The following is a 19,216-nucleotide window of genomic DNA, read 5'->3' on the forward strand; positions in this document are numbered from 1 at the left end:
TTTTATTTATTTATGGTTTATCTGTTCAGTGTTGTTTTGCAAATACTAGCCAACACATAGAAATTTGACCCTTTTCTTACACAAAAGTATCATAACTAAAGATACTGATCTGCATCTTACTTTTTTCTCCCCCACTTAATAATATATTCCAGAGATCACTCTAGAAATCCTCATTTCTTTTTATGACTGTGGAGTATCCCCTCTGGTAGAATGTCATCATTTTTACAGCCAGTCACTATTGATGGACATTCAAGTTTTTAAAAAATTCTTGCTGTTACATACAATGCTATTATTTTCCTCCTCCAGTTTCTTCCCCATTTCACTGCTCTCCTTCATAGAAAAATTCCTTGGAAAATTTTGTATCAGTAATGGCTGTCTCCACCTCCTGATTTCTAGACTCTTGAATTCTTTCCATCAGGGTTCTGTCCGCACCACTGAAACTCCTCTTTCCAAAACACCAGTGACCTGCATGATGCTATATTCCATGCTTTGTTCTCACTTCGCAACTTACTTGAATTATTAGTTGCACTGGACCCAGTTGATGACTGTCCTTGAAACATTTGTGACTAGGCTTCTACTTCTGTGTTTTCTTTGTTCTTTTTTTATTTTTTGTTTTGTTAATAAGATAAGAAAGTAAGAATAATAGGAAAGCTCTCTTTACAGAGAGGGGACATTTGAAAGCGAACGCCCCTATTCTTTTTTTTTAATGTTTATTTATGTTTGAGAGAGCACAAGTGGTGGGGGGGCAGAGTGAGAGGCAGACAGAGGATCCGAAGTGGGCTCCAAAGTGGGCTCCGTGCTGACAGCAGCAAGCCCGATGTGGGACTTGAACTCACGAACCGACCACGAGATCATGACCTGATGGGTGCTCAGCTGACTGAGCCACCCAGGTGTCCCTGTGTTTTCTTCATTCTTGAGGCTGTTCCTTCTGTCTTTTTTCTCACCGTCTTACCATTGAATGAATGCATTCCTCTTGCCTATAATGTCAGCTGGTGGCTGGGCCAGCTGGGCCCACTTCAGGGGAGGGCTGTCTGTACCAGAAGGGAAATAGGAAGGGCTGGAGTCTCTGCGTCTATAAGTTGAAGCCAAGAGGGGGAAGAGATGAAGGCTTCTGGTTTCAAAGGTCACCTGAAACAAGGCTGTATCTGACACAACCAGATTTATTGATGCTAATATGGTGAGGGCAGGCATTTCAGGGGAACTCTGGAATGCCACACAACAAGAGGGAGGAGGGAAGCAGCCTTTGTAAGGTTTGGGTTCTTGCTGAAGGATTCTGAGAAAGCTCTAAGGGAAATGGGGATCAATTTGGGATTGGCAGCTATTTCTGAGGCAGGATTAGAAGGGGGGATTAATTAGGGTTTGAATGCTATCTTGAGGCAGGGGCAGTTTAACATTTGGGTATCCTCAGTAATAGATGCTATAACAGAATGGGTCTGGGGGCATCATTGGTAAGAAAGCAATAGTCACTCGGAGGGTTGTTAACAGCATTTTATAGGGGCTGCCTGACCTTGGGAGAAATAATGTCTCCTGTTAACTTTGCACCTGCCTCTATCTATAAGTAAGTGTCTGTACTTCAAGCCCAGTTCATGGTAGGGTTATTTTTTTTTCATTTTTCATTCTGAGCTGATTTCCATCTTTTATCTCAGATATATTTTTACTCTTTCAGTTCCATGGCATTGATTTACTGGATTTGGGAAGTATAGATTTTTGTTTCCTATGACTGAAGCAAGTAGTTAAGTAATTAAATGATCACTGTAGTCTCCCACCGCACCCCTAAATTAAGGTGGAGCTCATAATTGGTAAATAGGGCATGATTCGGGAAAATTGTGAAGTAGGAATAGTTTCTTTGTTGCCGTTTCAGCTTTTCTTTCCAAGCCCCTCTCCCTGTTATACAGGGCCCCAAGAACCCTTCTCATCTCATCTCATCTCATCTCATCCAGGCTTTCGCTGCTCTTTCTTAGGCCCTTTCCTCTCCCCTTTTTGAACTTGTGCCTATTGGTTGATTTGATAATGTTGTTGATTTGATAATGACCTTAATATATTAAGGTAGTTTAATATATTCCTTGGAGGGGCATTTGCATTTTAAAAGGAAATTCCGAAGAATAATACTGAAACCAAGGTACAAGGTTCTAATGCTTTTGTGGCAAGATGGGGTGGGGAATGAGGATGGGTAGGGAACAGGGTTTGAGTAGAGGCTATCCTTCAGCAGTCACTCTGAGCAGCTGATGAACTGGAGCCTGCTCAGCCTTCTTCCCCCTTAGATGCTGTGATAGGTGGTGTGTTGGTAAACATAGCAAAAGTATATGGGCACGTGTCATGGGAGCAAGGCTCTGTGTGGAGTAAATAAGGTGGAAATGTAGATCGGAAGTTGAGACTGGGAAGTTGAGACAAGGACAACTGGAAGTGCCTCTTTTTCACAGTGGTACACAAACACTGCTGCCTTGGTAGTTCCTAGAGACAGACACAAGTATGTTGAGACTTGCTCATAACACTGACCTTTGAATTGCTTACTGTCTAGCAAGTTTCGGTCCATAGACTACCAGTGCTCAAACTCTCTCCTTTCAAGCCTCTGTCATGGAAGCTGGGCAGTACATATCCAGCCCTCCTACAGAGATGAAATATGAACCCATAGCTTTAGCCCAGCTGTTCGATTAGAGCCTCTTTACTTCTCCAGATCCAAGTTGTTTCTTAATCCTCAGGGGAAATGTGATGTTCCTCTTGCACTTTAAGGTGCATTGAGCTTTAGGATTTGAATTCACGACGTCCAAACCTAGATATGACCTCCATGGTAGTCTTCGATGTACACACTGACTAAAGCCAGGCTGTGTCTCCTGGTGTTGTGGCATTGTTTCACGACTCCTGGGGACAAGTCTAAGGCATTTGCTCTAGGCGTCAGAAGCCTACAAGATTTCAGTCCTAGACACAGTTTGAACCATTTTGAGGTGTCTTTGTAAACTTAATATGTAAAAGTTGTGCTTTCTCAAGTCTCCTGGCCTTTTCCCTGGGGATGTCCAGACCAAGTGGGACATATTGATGTGGCAGATTATTGCTTTCTGTAAGTGACTTCTGTCACAGAAGCAAGCTCTGGATGTCGTTGGGCAGCTTCAGCCCAACATGCACATCCAGATGATGGCTTATTTGTATAGTTGTTGCTGTTCGTTCGAAGACTGTTAACTGGCCCTTACTGGTGTACTGAGAAGGGGTTGCACAGAAGAAGAGAGACATCACACTGCATGGAAGAGTGAACTCGTGTGTCTAGTTGAATGGACGACTCGTTAGAAGGAAGACCTCAACATTGGCACATTACTATTAACTAAATTCCAGACTTTATTTAGATTTTTGAAAAAAAATGTGGAACACTTCACGAATTCTCATGTCATCTTTGCACAGCGGCCACATTAATCTTCTCTGTATCGTTCCAGTTTTAATATATGCACTGCCAAAGTGAGCAGTGCATATATTAAAGTAAACAGACTTTAGTTTTTACCAGTTTTTCCACTCATGACCTCCAGAATCCGTCCTAGGATACCACATTACATGTAGTTGTCTTGTCTTTCAGTCTCCTCTGATCCCTGACAGTTTGTCAGTCTTTTCCATATTTTTCATGACCCATGATAGTTTAGAGGAATACTGGCAATTACTTTTTATAATGTCCCCCAGTTGAGCCTTTATGATGTTTTCCTCAATTTAGACTGATGTTACAGGTTTGGGGAACAATGCTGCAGAGGTGAAGTGCCCTCCCAGGGGGCACCTGATGTTTCCATAACACCACTAGTGATTAAAATTGGTCACTTGATTAAATTGTTTGGTTGCCAGTTTATCTGTTGTAGAAGTTATTGTTTTTTTCATTCCCTACTCTGTTCTTTGGAAGCAAATCACTGAGTCTAGTCCATACTCAAAATGGGTTGGGAGATATATGGAATTAAACTCCATCTCTTCGAAGGAGGAGTATCTGCGTGTATTATTTGGAGTTCTTTAAGAAGGCTTCTCACCTAGCACAGAGCCCAACGCAGGGCTTGAACTCACGATCCTCAGATCAAGACCTGAACTGAGATCAAGAGTTGGAGCTGAGATCAAGAGTTGTAAGTGAGCCAAGGACCCCTTATTTAGAGTTCTTATGTAAAGAAATTTGACTCTTCTCATCAATTTATTTAATCATTTGTTTATATCACTAAGGACTCATGTGTATTTTTTTTTATACTTTGAGTTATAATCCAGTACTATGTTATTTATCTTGTTGCCCGAATTATTCCAGCTTTGGCCAGAGGGAGGTCTTTTAGGTGACTCATGCATCCCTTTGACATACTCTTATCCTTTTGGTTTTTTTTTTTGAACACTTCCTTACTTTCTGATACTACAAATATAGTCCAGGCTCATTTTATATTTTCCGTGACTTAGCCCAGAATCAGCCATTTTTCTGAGGACCCCTTGTTCTTTTTATTGGAGAATGGAGTTCAGAAACCACTGGCCACTGGGTATGTTTAATGCTGCTGGGCTGTCATTACTTCTAGGCCTTCTCAGCAGGCAGAGCTGGGTAGCATGTGTATACATACTAATCTCTGAATATCGACATATCTATCATTGTTTCTGTGTTTCTTCATCTGCATATATATCAAGATAAACATGAGTTTATATTGATGTCTTGGACTTTAATTTAGTACCACAGAGTTCATTTTAGAATGTTTTCTTTTCTTGCTCATCTATAATATCCTTCTTCAACAATGAGGAGCCTTGCTCCCACCATTTCACTGTTCATCCCCAGTACACATGTACCCATGCTGTGCCTGTCTTATAACCCATATCCCCACAAGAAACAAATTTACCAGTTTAAATATTGTACTGATTTGTAGCAATTCTATTTTGGTGGACAAATTGTAGATGTTTATTTATGTTTATTATAATGTGATTTGATCTGTGATGCTAGCTTTTAGATATGTTTTTAACATATCCACCATAATCTGAGATGTCTTTGTATATCACCATGGTTCATTAAGATTATGGAGTTGGGCTTCAAGTAAAATATTTCCCTTTTATTCTGCATTTCTAATCTAAACTTAAGAAATAAAAAGTTCATGTTCTCTCTTCAGTAATTTATCATACATTTCTACAAAAGGAAGTTTATACTTATTAAAGTTATATACTTGCTGAAGGTTTTATATGTAAAAGGGACGAATTGAATGAAGCAATATTTACAGTACCATCTAGTTCCAAAGTCCTGGTCCAGGTGCTTTTTGAAAACCACCTTAAGGCAACACGTTCTAAAATCAGTTTCTCCATTTGCTCTTAAGCCCTGAATGTGTAGGCTTGGCACTTGGTTCTACTTTATTGGCTACTTTTCTAGGACATCCTAGAATGTTGGCCCGTTCTTATTATTGGTGCCAAAGATCATATATGTTTGTGGGTAAAGATACTTTGGCCTGGGAAATAAGACTGACTTAACTATAGCTTTAGTTCCCTGGATTCTTGGGTTCTCAAGTTCCTGTTGAGGAAAAATAAATATGAGCTATACCAGTTACTCTGAGTTGAGCGTTCTCAGTCACCATGTAAGTTGGCTTTTAACTTGAAATCTGATCTTGGGCCCATCACTTCTACCTCCAGACCTCAGATCCTTTATCAAGAAAGTGCAGCTGTTCCATTAGATGACCCCTAAGATTTCTTACAGCTATGATTTTATCATCACAAGTAATAAAATAACGTGGCTGGCAGTTCTTATCTCAGTAATTAAGGCATCTGGCAAGAACTGGAAATGGTCAGCCTCTCTGAAACAAGCTTATTGGGTCCATTTCTGTCACTGTTTTTATTTGTTTAACACACACTCACACACACACACACCATGATTGGAATGGACACATTCTGAAATGCGAAGGCTAGTGGTAGTACCTACATGGCTGAGATTGAACCATGTAGAAGACATATATTTAGAAGATCAGAACTGGAGTGTTCATTGTTCGCGTTTATAAACCAATGGTTTCTTAAATGACCTTCTCTTTACAGCTACTGTATTTAGCCTGTGAACAGTACAGGAGAATAGCCAAGGTGAAGAGAGTGCAGTGGCTTACATGTGACATGGCTCTATGAGTTATATGAAAGAAGCTTTAGCTCTTAAAGCCAGGGAGGAAAATGTCATTGGCCTCATATACTGATAACAGTCTTCAGAAGACTATCCTTTCCCATAAGCAAAGTGAAGGAAGCACATGACCTGTAGCTGAGTATGTAAAACATTATGTACTTACAAAAGGATTTTGGAAAACAGAGGGGTGAAAGAGAAGAAGTAAGAATTAATATGCTGTAAGACAGGGCATATCTGTTTAGGGAAAACAAACAATAGAGTGAAGAAATGTTGCCTTTGGTTAGAAAGCTAGGAGAGGAAAGCATGGAATGAATCTCCCTCAGGTGCCTGCCATTGAATTGTTCTTTAAGGCCATACATCATGTTCGTTTATGAGATTGACGAATGAAAGTTCTCTGACCCACTATTCCTGGCACTGTCCCAGATTTCTGAGTGAAGTGGCATGCTGAATATCCTGGCTTACAATGTTAATTAACAGGTTGAACTTTTATGCTACTAGTTTACATGAGGATTCACCTTTGCCTTAATGAAAAGTGTCTGGAATGGATCCCCATTCCTAACATGCTAGCACAGCTAGTGGCTGCAAAGAATTGCTAGTTCCAGAAATGAACAGCAGGTGTCACTGCATCTCCACTTACTAGGGTTCTGGCTCCTAGCTGTTCGCTTGCAACCAAGTTTTTAATAGAGCTCCCAAACCACTGAACACAAATTGAGTATTTATGGCCGTCCTCAGATACAGAACCCAAATTGAAAACTGAGAATAAGCACAGCCCAAGAGGGTTTTCCTCAATCTCCTCACTATACTTTTTAGTGTTTTTTTCCCCCCTAGGCTTAATATTACCTGTATTTCTGTTTAGGTAACCGATGAATTTTATTAGCCTTTTCTTATCAATCATTCAGCAGTTATTTAAGAGCCTTGGACAGATTTTCATATTTTTTTTCAGCTGGGTTCCCACTTCTTGGCCTTCCTGCAGCTTGCTTTTTTTTTTTTTTTTTTAATTTTTTTTTTCAACGCTTATTTATTTTTGGGACAGAGAGAGACAGAGCATGAACGGGGGAGGGGCAGAGAGAGAGGGAGACACAGAATCGGAAACAGGCTCCAGGCTCTGAGCCATCAGCCCAGAGCCCGACGCGGGGCTCGAACTCACGGACCGCGAGATCGTGACCTGGCTGAAGTCGGACGCTTAACCGACTGCGCCACCCAGGCGCCCCTGCAGCTTGCTTTTTAAAAGCCTTCCAGCAGGAAAGTTGATGTCACTGTTCTCTAAATTGAGGTGCCAAACATCAAAGGAAACAGCCTCTTTCTTTATTCTTCTATTTGAACACTTAGCTTTGGCAGTTGAGGAAATAACTGAATTATGACCAAAAGTCCTGTGGTGCATCTTCTAAAACAAATCTCTTATGGTTTCAATGTAGATGGTGGGGTGTCCCTCTATTATAACAAAGGCAAAGTTGGTGTTGAATTGGATTATTTTAGAAAGTCTGGGACAGACTAAATTTTTGGTATCCTTTGATCACATAGGTTGTTAGGAGAAAAAACACCCTAGGTGATATTTGTCTTAATAGTCAGGGTTAGTGCTGGTTTACACTTATGTCCTGGTGTCATTATTAATAGCTTCCCCCTTTATTCTCAGTTGTCCTAGTTCAGACAATATGTAGTCACTCTAAATTGCTAGAGGTAGGGAGGGGACAGTTGATAGGTTGCTTATTATAGTAATTATAAGCATTTTTTGGCTCAAGAATTATGCCTGCCCTGAGTTTTCTAAGTTATATACATTCAAAATAAAGCAACAACCACAAAGAGATTATAATTCTGGGAAAATAGCTTTTGGGTTTCTACCTAAAGATGATTGTTCTCTGGAGCAGTGATTTCCAAATGTGGCTGTGCATCAGAATCAGCTGGTAACCTTTTCACAAATAGTTTCATGGGTCTTATGATAGACCTCTACTGAATGTGTACTGGAGTTTGAACTTGACATTACCAAAAATGTAGAAAATCACGCAGTGCAAATGCACTGCGCTACTTTGTCAGCAAGCTTTTAAAATTAGCTCTTTATGCTTTGGGTGATGGTTGGGGTTTTTGGTGGTGGCTGCTGTGGGCCTTGAGGGTGTGCCTGTCATTGATGTGAGTTGCCTTTTTGTTTCAGATGTCATCTGGGTGATTCTCAGTGTGGAGGTGGGTGGACTTTTAGGAGTAACGCAGCAGCTGTCATCTTTTGAAACGGAGTTCAACACACAGCCGCATCGCAAGGTAGAAGGAAACTTCAACCCGTTTGCCTCTCCCCAAAAGAACCGACAATCAGATGAAAACAACTTAAAAGACCCTGGGGGTTCCGAGTTCGACTCGATCAGCAAAAACACATGGGCTCCTGCTCCTGACCAAACCGAGCAAGATGAGAATAGACTCTCACAGAACTCTGTAAATCTGTCCCCCAGCAGTCACGCAAACAACTTATCAGTAGTGACTTACAGTAAGGTAGGTGCCCTCGGAGAAGAGGAGAAGGGGTAGGTGGTGGGCCTTGGGATTTGTGATACCCCTTCATGGCAAACCTAGAAGCCTAGAATGTTCTTTAAGACTGCTTAGCTTTCCTGCCAACAGCAAGAATACAAAAACCTACCCCTTCTCCCCTCCCCCCCCCCCCCATCTTCATGTCCTGTGGATGTTACTTTATCCACATTTGTAATTTACTACTGTCTCTCTGCTCTGGTTTGGGTGTTGTAAGAACACACTTTTTTTTACCTTTAGCGTTAAAAAAAAAAAGAAAGTCAAAATATCACCAGCCGTCCTTCTGGTATAAATGTAGGCTAAACCTAGAACGACAACATACCTTTGGAATTTCCTCCTACTTTGTTGTTTTGGGGGTTTTAGGGTTTTTTTGTTTTTTGTTGTTTTGTTTGTTTGTTTTTTGTTTTGGGTGGGGCTTTTGTTTTTTCCAAGGAAAAAAGACAAACTAAATTATTTATCCTAAATATTGTAGTTGGCTTTCTCTTCATTTACCTCGTTTGTATGTCTTCTTATCGATGTATTTTCAGTCTGTTATGGCCCATTCTACCTCCTCACCCACAACCAAGAGTGGTCCAAGTGATATTTTGACTTTTTATGTGTGGGGCAGTGAGAGAATTGATTGTTAAGTTCACCATGATGTTAAATATTCTGATTGTTCTGAGACACTTTTCTGGGTGTTTGATTTCTTGGTCTGTTTCTCTCCATGCTAGCTGATTAACCCGTGTCTTCCACACTCTGCTAAGGTGATGATGGTTCTTGGTTGTTGGTTTTGGTTGGCTGAATAAAGCCCTGATGCTAAGAGCTCACTGTTGGAGGTGTTTGGTATGGCAGGGCCTGTGAGCATTCCTGTGCATTCTTCTCTGATTAATAATGCTGTGTAATAGGCCCAGCATCCCACCTATATGATCATATAACTGGTAAGTCTGCCCTTGCTTCATGTTGGCATTTACCCTCAAGTTTTTAAAATAAAATTGATATTTATTTGAGAGACAAATTGCTTGTCTGTTGTAAGAATGGTATTTTTCTGGCTAATGCTTTATATATGGTCCAGATCAAGAGACAAATTAAAAAGAAACCTAGAGATGTGAATTCTTTTTCCCCCACACAGTCTAGTAAGAGACTTCATTCAGTACTGATGTAACAAAGGATTGATTTTTTTGGTTGTTTAGATGGTTCTAAAAGATTCTGCGGAATCATGGTAGTTGTACAGGCTGTAAGAGAAGTTAATTGGCAAGACAGAAAATTGCCTGTATTTGAGGAAAGACTTCATGTCAAAACACTATAATAAAAGGTTTTCTTCCAAGCTCCTATTTCTTCCTTAAATTTAATCATCCAGAGTATGACTGCTCAAGGTGCTTAAGTGAGCCAAGCCCTAGGGAAGCTTACCCTGTTAGAACTGGAACTTGCAATTGAGTTTAATAGGAAGATGAGAGTTGGAGGAGGCAACACCAGTTGTTCAAGTACTTTATATAATGGAAGCCCCCTCACCCAACTGTGAGCTGCCTGGCTCAGTAGTCACTGTGGTCTTAGGAGAGGGCTGGTGTTCTTGGCCAGGGCACTGCACTAATCTTCATAAGTTGTGAACCTGTCAGTTGCTTGCAGCTCCTGTAGGGAGCCCCTTTAGGGACTGATGCCTTTTGGCCAATTCTGTGATCATTACCCTGGCCTGGGGTGTGGGAGCTGGGGAGAGATTGACTGGGGGGGGTCAGAATGGATTACCTACAAGCCTTAATTGAGGTCCTACCATGTTACTTTTTTTTTTTTTTTTTTTTTTTTTTTTTTGGAGGGGCTGGGCTAGGTGACGCTATTGAGATTTCCTGAGGTTGATGAATTCATGGTATGTTACCTAATTTTGTATTTTTTCTTTTTGTCATGAACTCTGTAGGATCATTTAGAAGTAGTATTTGCAAGAACCTCAGAGAAAAGGTTCTCATTGGAGATGATATTCAAGGAGACTGTTGGCTATAATACATTGAGAATATGGCACTTAGGTGCCAAAGAGAAATTGGAGCCTCCCTTGTTTCTTAATTTAAGCAGAATCTTATTCAGAATGCACTTAGGTGAACATCTGGCAAGTTCTCTAAAAGCATTTGTGGCTAAAGTTGAGTCAGCTCCACCTCTTAAGACTTCTTAGGAACAAGGGTAGTGGTATAAACAGTCATCAGTAAATATTTATTAACACATCTGTGTACTGTTTAGATCAGTGTACGTTGTTCAGTAGGAGACTTGAATAAATGAAGTTACTCCTTCCAACTAGTAGCTTACAGTACAGTAGGGGAGATGAAACATGTACACAGCAATTAGAGAACAGTTCAGTCAAGATGAAGTATGGACTGAGAACAACAGTCAAAGTGTGTTTTGTAATTTGTGTGTATGACTGTGGGTTAGAGTTAGGGCAGAGAGGAAGAAGAGATTGGGTTGATGGAAAAGGGTTTTCAAAGGATAGATTTGGAAGGATAGACAGGAAAGAGAGTGGAGGTACAGTTTAAGTGCTGAGGGCAGAATGAGTAAGACGTGTGGTTAGGAGATGTGGATGATGGACAACGAGAGAAGGGTTCAGTCATTTGCAGTGCTTTCATTTGAGGAGCAGTGGATGAAATAATTATAAATGACTTTGAAAAGATTTGGGACTGTACTTAAATGGATATCTTAAAGCAGAGCTTATTCATAATTCTAAACATTCATGTTTGGCTTGAGAATATAGATTTATTTATTATAAAATTTAAAAAACTATTTTAATGTTTTTATTTTTGAGAGAGAGAGAGGGAGCGCGCGCAAGCACGAATGGGGAGGAGCAGAGAGAGAGGGAGACAGAGTCAAAGCAGGCTCCAGGCTCTGAGCTTTCAGCACAGATCTCCATGTGGGGCTAGAACTCGTGAACCACGAGATCATGACCTGAACTGAAGTCAGACACTTAACCTGCTGAGCCACCAAGACACCCCTAGATTTATTTATTTTTAAAGGCAGGCATGCTCAAGTATGTTCGAAGGTATACTTGAAGGGTGTACTTGACACAGTGATGAGATCAGTTATATGCCAGAATTACTTTTTAGCTGTTCATATGTGCCAGATGTGTTGCCAAGTACTTTACACGTATCATCTCATTTTTTGACAAGAAAACAAAAGCTCAAAGGGACCTGGTTACTTGCCCAATATTACATAGCTATTGAGAGGCAGAGCTGGGATTCAAATCCAAGGTGCCACATTACTAAAACTCATTATTAGTAGGTGAACCTGGGCTCTCCCTAGATCCTCCTTTTGGGCTGGAGGCTATGTTGAGTGAAAGCATTTACTGAACTGATGATCAATATCATGAAGGAGTAAAAAGAAAGCAGAGTTGAAATAAGATAAGTGGCTCTAATGTAAACTGAAGATTGCCTGTTTGGAGAGTTCCCTTGTTTGTTGAATCTTTAAAGTAGTGACTTCTTTTCCTGGTTGATAAAAATAAGAACTATTCTTATAACTCTTGGGGTACATAAACCTTGTGGTGTTTATAATAATTAGCACCCTTTTATTTATAAATGAATGGAAAGGATGAAAGAGACCCTTGGGGCTCTAGAGTTGGGACATGTGTTTTCAGTTCACCCCAGGGTGTTGTCTTCATTGGATGGATAGGAGGAATACCTTATGCCTTGGTGTCCGGGATCAGAGTTGGCAATAGATTTGACTTATTCTAAAGAAATTCCCTGCCTGCCATTAAGGCTGAGAAAGAACATGATGCTCTAGAAGCCCGTAGTAGGCAGATATAATTCCCTGCTGCTTCCATAGTTACAGTTTAACTTGCTAAGGTTGGTAGGATAAAATAAAAAGATTGCTTCATGCACCTGCTCCATGAGGGCTGCATGGATATGTCAACATAATGGCACGTATGTCAGTGCCAGAAACTAGGCATCTCTGGAACCCTTCCCCAGCTGCACTTGAATAGCCATAAGCTCTCTGGACTCAGTACTCCGTGTCTCGGGGGAAACTCTGGGTGGGAATGCCTGCTCTAGCTCCATCCCACAATCCAGAGGGCCTGGCCCCTCCCTGCATGAGAGCTGTCAGAGGGAGTCAGGAAAGTAAGCATATGCTGACCTACAAAAGATTCATAAATCTGACTCCTCGCTTTTGTTAGAAATTGGCTGGCCTCGTTGTCAGCTCAGTTATGGTTGACCTGTGCCATATGAACAGTCAGATCAAGTATTGGTGAAGAGTAGGGCTATTTTAATGAACCTTTCTATGTGATTAGCTCAAGAGCCTCTGAGGACAGAGTCGCAGTAGGATAGGTACTCACTCTCTTGACTCCAGGCCAGTCTCACCATGAATTCTAGCTCTCTGACTCCTCTCTAGAGGCCAGGATAGCTTCTGTTTGGACAGTGTGAGAATAGTTAAAAAAAAAAAAAAAAAAAAATTCTAGAAGTCCAGAAGGAAAAGATAAGTCCTGTTAAAATTAGATGCTTTGTTTTCTTATTTGCCAGTAATTTTTTTAATGTCTAAATGTTTTCTAAGAACGCCTTACAGAGGGAAAAAAGACACCAGCCAAACAATCTGATTCAGGACAGATGGGAATAAGAATGTGGCTGTCAAAAACCAAGAGGCTGCTGTTCTTGAGGAAGGCCAAATGCTTCACTTCCTTTCTCTAAAAAAGAAAACAAAAGGGTAATAATTTACACTGGGGGAACTGAAAAGAATCCCAAATTCATTTATTTTGTTACATGGCCTATGGATTTTATTTTGTGTTTGCTCTTACTTTAAAAAAAAAAATCTTTGGAGCTGGTATATGTCATATACTCCTCCTTTAAACTGGATTACAGTCTGAGGCACTGTTATTACTTCCGCCAAATGCTGGTTCAGAAGGAGAAACTTGTTATTATCTTTGTGGGGAGGTTCATCGTGCTCCTCCAGCGTCAGCCACTGCCGTAGTGCCATCTGCCCTGCCTGCCCACACTCCCACCTGCTTCTCTTCCTATCTCTGTCTGACTGCCACCCGTTTGTACGTTTTGGATCTGGAGCTAGAGCAGGAGTCAGTCTGCTTTTATTACATCAGAAGTCAACTCTCTCCTAACCTGCTGCTTTCTGTGTTGACGAAGGCATAGAGGAATTATTTTCTCTCTGTTTAGGTGAGAGTTCAGAAATCATACTAGAGGTTACTGGGGGAGGTTTGGGAAAAGCAAATCTTTTGCTCTGTAGGCCTGAGGATATAATGGCAGATGGATCTTACTGTCTACTTTGAAGTAGCTAATTGGTTTCGCATAATAATAAGGGATGGGTTTGGGGTGACATAATGGAATTGGGTTCAACATTGGCCCAGTTCAGAGGGCACTGGATTTGACTGGAAGGCAGGTAGGTGGTGTCCACAGCTGTGCTACTTGGTTGTGTGAGGTGACAGCAGGCAGTGTAACCTTCCCACTGCCATGAAACTTGAATTTTCGTTCTCACAGACCCTTTCATGAAAGGTTTAAAGATGGTTCAAAGCGAAGCTAGAAGGAAAACTTGGGTCACTTAATATTTTTTCCAGCTTGTGTTTTCCTCTGGCAAGGGACAGGTAACAAAGGCACACAACAGCCAGGCAGAGGCTGATCAGAATGCAGTAATTAGAGCTATGAAACTACCATTTATTGAGTACTTATTATGTGCCAGGCACTGCACTGAGAACTTTTTAAATTTAATTTTTATTGTGAAAACTATCAGTGTGTACATAGTTTAAGGAGCCAAGTAGTTCTACAAAGCTTATTACAGAAACACCAGTCACCTCTCTTCCCCCCAGTATTTGTTCCTCAGAGGCAGCAGGCTCAGTGTTTGATATGGATTATTTCATTTGGTGCACGCAACAGTACCATGGTGCAGGCACTGCTATTTCCCTTACTTTACAGTTGCTGAGACTTGAGGTACACAGGTTCCATGACTTGCCCAAGGGTCAGGCAGCTAGGAAATGGTAAAACTAGGATATGAACAAAAGCAATTGTTTTTTACTCCTGAGCCTGCTTTCTTAACAGTGTACTGCATTGATTCCCAATCACAAATAGTGTTCCAGTACATATGATTAGCCGAGCTAACAGCTGTGAGCTAGGGAGAGAATGCTTTCTATAACATATTGCTGCCTTTCAAATGAGGATCAAGCCAATTATTGACTATTACATGACTTCTCTACTACTAAACCGCCTCCCCTCACAAACTACAGAAACCAGCCTTTCTCTTTAGCTTCCCAAGGGAAAAGATTGCCTAGAACCTCCATAGTTAGTTGGGTTTAGATTTTTGTTGACATTGAAATTTCCATTAAGTCACTCTTGTAACAGCAATACCTATACCTCTTGAGGCCTCAAGAGGCCAAAAGATACAGTCTCTGAAATTTTACTTTTCTGGAACAAATTTAAAATCTCTCTTTGAACATGTTTAGTGTTTTAGACCTAGAACATACTTAGGGGCTATCTTATTCCCTTTAAAGGCAGATTCTATTTCTGCAAAAACTATCTAGAGAAAGAATATTTTAGGCAAAGAGACAGTCAGTACAAACCCTGAAGTAGAAGTTTACCTTGTTTGTTTAAAGAACAGAGTGAAGGAGGAGAGTAAAGAAAGGTGAAATCAGAGGATGTAAACCAGATCATGGAGGGCTTTATGGACCCTTCTGTAAAGCTTTGGGCTTTGTGCTCTGAGGGACAAAGGAAGCCATTAAAGGGCTTTGAGCAGAGAGGTGATAAATAAAACCCCTGCTTTGGAAAGTGGATGTAAGAGAGAATGGAGTAAAGATGTAAAAAGTAAAAGAAGTAAAGAGTAAAAAACCAGGGTTTTTGGTCTGAGCCACTAAAGGGATGGAATTGCCATCAATGGAGAAGGAAAAGACTGTGGTAGAGGTGGGGAGAGGTCAGGAGTTCCATTTTTGGCACATTGGCAATTTCTTTAGATATCCAAATGGAGATGTCAGGTGGGCTGTTGTATATCTGAGTTGCATCTAGAGTTTAGTAGAGAGGTCTGGGTGAAGATACAAATTTGGCAATTGTGACATATAGATTATATCTCTAATCCTCTGAGACTGGCTGCAGTCCACTAAGTGATGAGTGTAGAGCAGGGTTTCTCATCAAAGTAGTAAGACCATTGAAATTTTAGACCAGAGAAGTCTTGAAGATAAGTAGGGAATGGGGGATGTCTAATGCATTGTAAGATGTCTAGCAGCATTCCTGACCTTGGCCCAGTACATGCCAGTAGTACCTCCCCACCCCCAAGTTTCACAACCAAAAATATCTCCAGGCATTGTCATCTGTCCTCTGGACAGAGAGATGACAAAATCGCCCTACTTGTGAACCACTGGTATAGATAGAGAAGAGGTTCACAGACTGAACTGGGCCCAATACTGTCCGTGTAACATGTAAACAAACTTTGTGTTATCCAAAACACATTTATTGCGCATATTCTTAATTCATAACAGTCTTGTGACTTCTGTAGTTACACTCTTCATTTGACAAAATAATGAAGAAGTTGTAAGTGACTTGCTGACATTCATATAGAAAATTGGGGGTAGGCCATGGGCTGGAACCCAGGGACCCAGTTTGAGTCTAATGTTCTTCTAGACCATACTGTGATGAGGTTTGCTGGCAGAAGCAAAGTCTGTTGGTTCTCTGAAGGTAGTTTTTTTTTTTTTTTTAATGTTTATTTTTGAGAGAGAGAGAGAGAAAGAGAGTCAAAGTATGAGCAGGGAAGAGGCAGAGAGAGGGGGAGACATAGAATCTGAAGCAGGCTTCAGGCTCTGAGCTGTCAGCACAGAGCCCGATGTGGGGCTTGAACCCACAAACCATGAGATCATGACCTGAGCCAAAGTTGGACGCTTTACCAACTGAGCCACCCAGGCGCCCCTCTCTGAAGGTAGTTTATACCCTTAGTGTCAGGTTGTAGAGACTTCCTCATTCATCTTTAGGAGCTCCCAAAGAATTTGTGACCAGGGAGGAAGCAATGCAGAACAGAGGAACCTGTCCTTGTTGGCTGGCCGTTTAGTACATTCTGTACCAGAAGGGGATTGTCAGGAAACTCTGGTTTAATGATATTACCATGATTCTCTTTTGAAAACCCAGAGGAGCCAGGAAAGTCCTCCCAGCCTTGCTGGTGTTTGCGTTGGCATGGGTCATGTGTGCGTTTTAAAAATAAATTAAGCAAACACCATGAGCCTTAGAAAATGTCTTTTGTTGTTTGTAACATTACTATCCGACTGAGAATAAAAAGTATCTCCAAGAACTCTCCCTTTTGTACCTCAACAGCTTCAAAGCCGTTCAACTCCAATTTATTTGCTTTGGGGCTCTGAGCATTGTTTTAGACTGGTCTGATGCCGGGCAGTCTTGTAGCTGAAACACAGCCAGTGTTCCCAGGATTGCCAGAATATTTTATTTTGGTTGTAAGGGTGCATTTTCTTTCCTATATTCTGAGTTTAGCATTTTCGTTTCTGATGGAAGTTCTCAAGGTAGGACTAGTGAAATTCACAAGTGTGAGACTCTGTCTCCTGGTATAGATGCTTAAGTTTTGAATGTCTTGTTCTCAGTTAAGTCCGCTGTAGCTGTGTTCTAGCAGGACAGGTGTTGAATGTGAGGTGAAGAGCTATTGGGCCTCGGGGAAAATGTGTGCTTCCTTAGAGCTCAACTGAAAGCAAGACCTCTTACAAAGCTGTGGCTTGAGGGTCTTGGGCTTTTTGCTGTGATTTCATTACCCAATAGCCAATTAAAACTGTTTGCTTTCCACAGAGATAGTTTTGATATGATGTAGTTAATAAGTGAGGCCTTCTAGGTGCTAATCTTTAGCTTCAAAGAATTTACTGTCTGATTACATACATGTGACTAGCTCATAGGAAAGAACAGCCAGTAAAGAGTGTATTGAGTTCCAGTTGACTTTTGAGTAACTGTACAAATGTACTTGGAGGAAGGAGAAAGCAGGGAGGTTTAGAGTAGCCAGGAAAGTGATCCCTTGGTAGATGATAGGCTCAAACTGAATTGGAGGGAAGAGGAACCACATGCAGGAAGGCCCAGAGGCATCCACAGGCAGGGTGTGTTCATGGGACACTGGCCAGCCTGGCTGTGGAGTAAGGTGTGCTTAAAGAAGGTGGGGCCAATTTTGGAGGAAGACCTTTGAAAGCCAAGCAAAGGAGAGTCAATGTTTAATGTGAAAGGAAGCATAGTAATAGCAATACTCTGTTATGAAAAGATGAAAGCAAATATAGCTGAATGAGACCAAGGAGAGACCATTTATTCTCCTTCCTCAATCAGCCAGACATTGCGGGACAGGGGGTGATGCTGTGAACTAATTGTAAGAGAGATGGGAGAAAGGGAAGGCTAATTGACAAAAGGTCACAGGAGCTTGGATGGGAATTCTGAGAGGAAATGGGACCAACAGCCTCACCCAGTGCTTAGCAGGACCCCGACAGTGCAGCCAGCCCGAGTGATGACAGGGCTAGGAACTTGGATAAGCTTCTCTCCTTTTGGGTATCCTCCCCAGTGAGACCCTTATCAGTTCTTTCTTCCTTTTTAGGAATCTCCTCTACTCTAGGAGATGGCCATGAGAGAGCTCTGTCCACCAGCTTACCACCTGGATTTTAACACCCTTGCTATTACTTGGGATTTGGGAGCTAGAATTCCAAGCTGCAAATAACTTTTTCTGAAGTCTTTACTGAAAGGGGAGATCAAACCCAGCCAGTATCCTTCATCCCCTGTAGAACTTTAAATAATATGTTTTCATTCACAATTATGTTTGAGTTTTATTCTTTATGGTGATTTTCTTCATTTGCCATGAAGTAGGTGAAGGCTCTGGGAGTTGCCTTTGGCCATGGAGAGCTTTAGATGGATGGGAGGAAGAATGGAAGGAGGGCAGAGAGATGGATGATGAAGGGAGGAAGAATGAGGGCTGCATGATGAAGGATTGGATGAATGGGTAGAGGGAGGACGGATGGATAGATGAGGAGGTCCCCAGCATGGCTCTAAAAGTCAGTTAAGAGCAGCAGAAAAACTGTGCCACAGAGGTAAGTATAAAAATGGTTTTACAGGGCTTTTTTAAAAAATAAATTTGTCACACTTACAACTGAATCAAGCTTTGCAGCAGTTTTGGCACAGTGAGAAGACTATGAACTGAGCCTGCCCCATGATCAGCCCTCGTGCATAAAAATAGGTTTCTTTTCTTTTTAAAGTTTGTTTATTTGAGAGAGAAAGAGTACAGGTAGGGAGGGGCAGAGGGAGAGGGAGAGAGAGAATCTGAGAGCGAGAATCCCAAGCAGGCTGCACACTGAGGTGGAGCCCAACTTGGGGCTCAGTCTCACGAACCTGGGATCATGACCTGAGCTGAAATCAAGAGTTGGACACTTAACTGACTGAGCCATGCCCTGGTTTATTTGCTTTTCTTTGGCTGATTCTCCTACTCGTGCTCAGCCAGTCCATCAAATGTGTCTTTGAAATTTTGAGGACTGTCCCACGAAAGTGGCTTGAACACCAGTGTTAAAGCTTCTGCAGAAGTTCTTGTCCTGCTAACTTGGCACTCCTGTACCACTAGGAAGACTCATTAAGCTATTGGCAGCCATTGAGGGAAGGGTCCTTGTTTGAATACTCTTGAGAGTCCTCATTGCCCTTCCTATTACTCCAGTAGAGACTATTTCTTTTAATGTTTGTTTGCTTATTATTTATTTACTTATTTGAGAGA

The 19,216-nt window shown here is 41.4% G+C and overlaps 1 protein-coding gene and 1 non-coding gene across 3 annotated transcripts in view; one reads left to right on the forward strand and one right to left on the reverse strand.

Annotated features, from left to right (window-relative positions):
* The window catches only part of ILRUN (inflammation and lipid regulator with UBA-like and NBR1-like domains), a 95,225-nt gene that overhangs the window by 66,970 nt on the left and 9,039 nt on the right, over positions 1-19,216 (forward strand). For both annotated transcript variants that reach the window (XM_027057951.2, XM_027057950.2), the window contains one exon: positions 8,217-8,545. In XM_027057951.2, coding sequence (XP_026913752.1) covers positions 8,217-8,545 — 329 coding nt within the window. The remainder of the gene's footprint in view (positions 1-8,216; positions 8,546-19,216) is intronic.
* Positions 3,346-3,455, reverse strand: LOC113598936 (U6 spliceosomal RNA). The gene has a single exon (XR_003419703.2). It is a non-coding gene; the product is annotated as a U6 spliceosomal RNA (small nuclear RNA).

The sequence above is a fragment of the Acinonyx jubatus genome, chromosome B2 (genome assembly GCF_027475565.1).
Source record: "Acinonyx jubatus isolate Ajub_Pintada_27869175 chromosome B2, VMU_Ajub_asm_v1.0, whole genome shotgun sequence".
Classification (NCBI taxonomy): Eukaryota; Metazoa; Chordata; class Mammalia; order Carnivora; family Felidae; genus Acinonyx; species Acinonyx jubatus.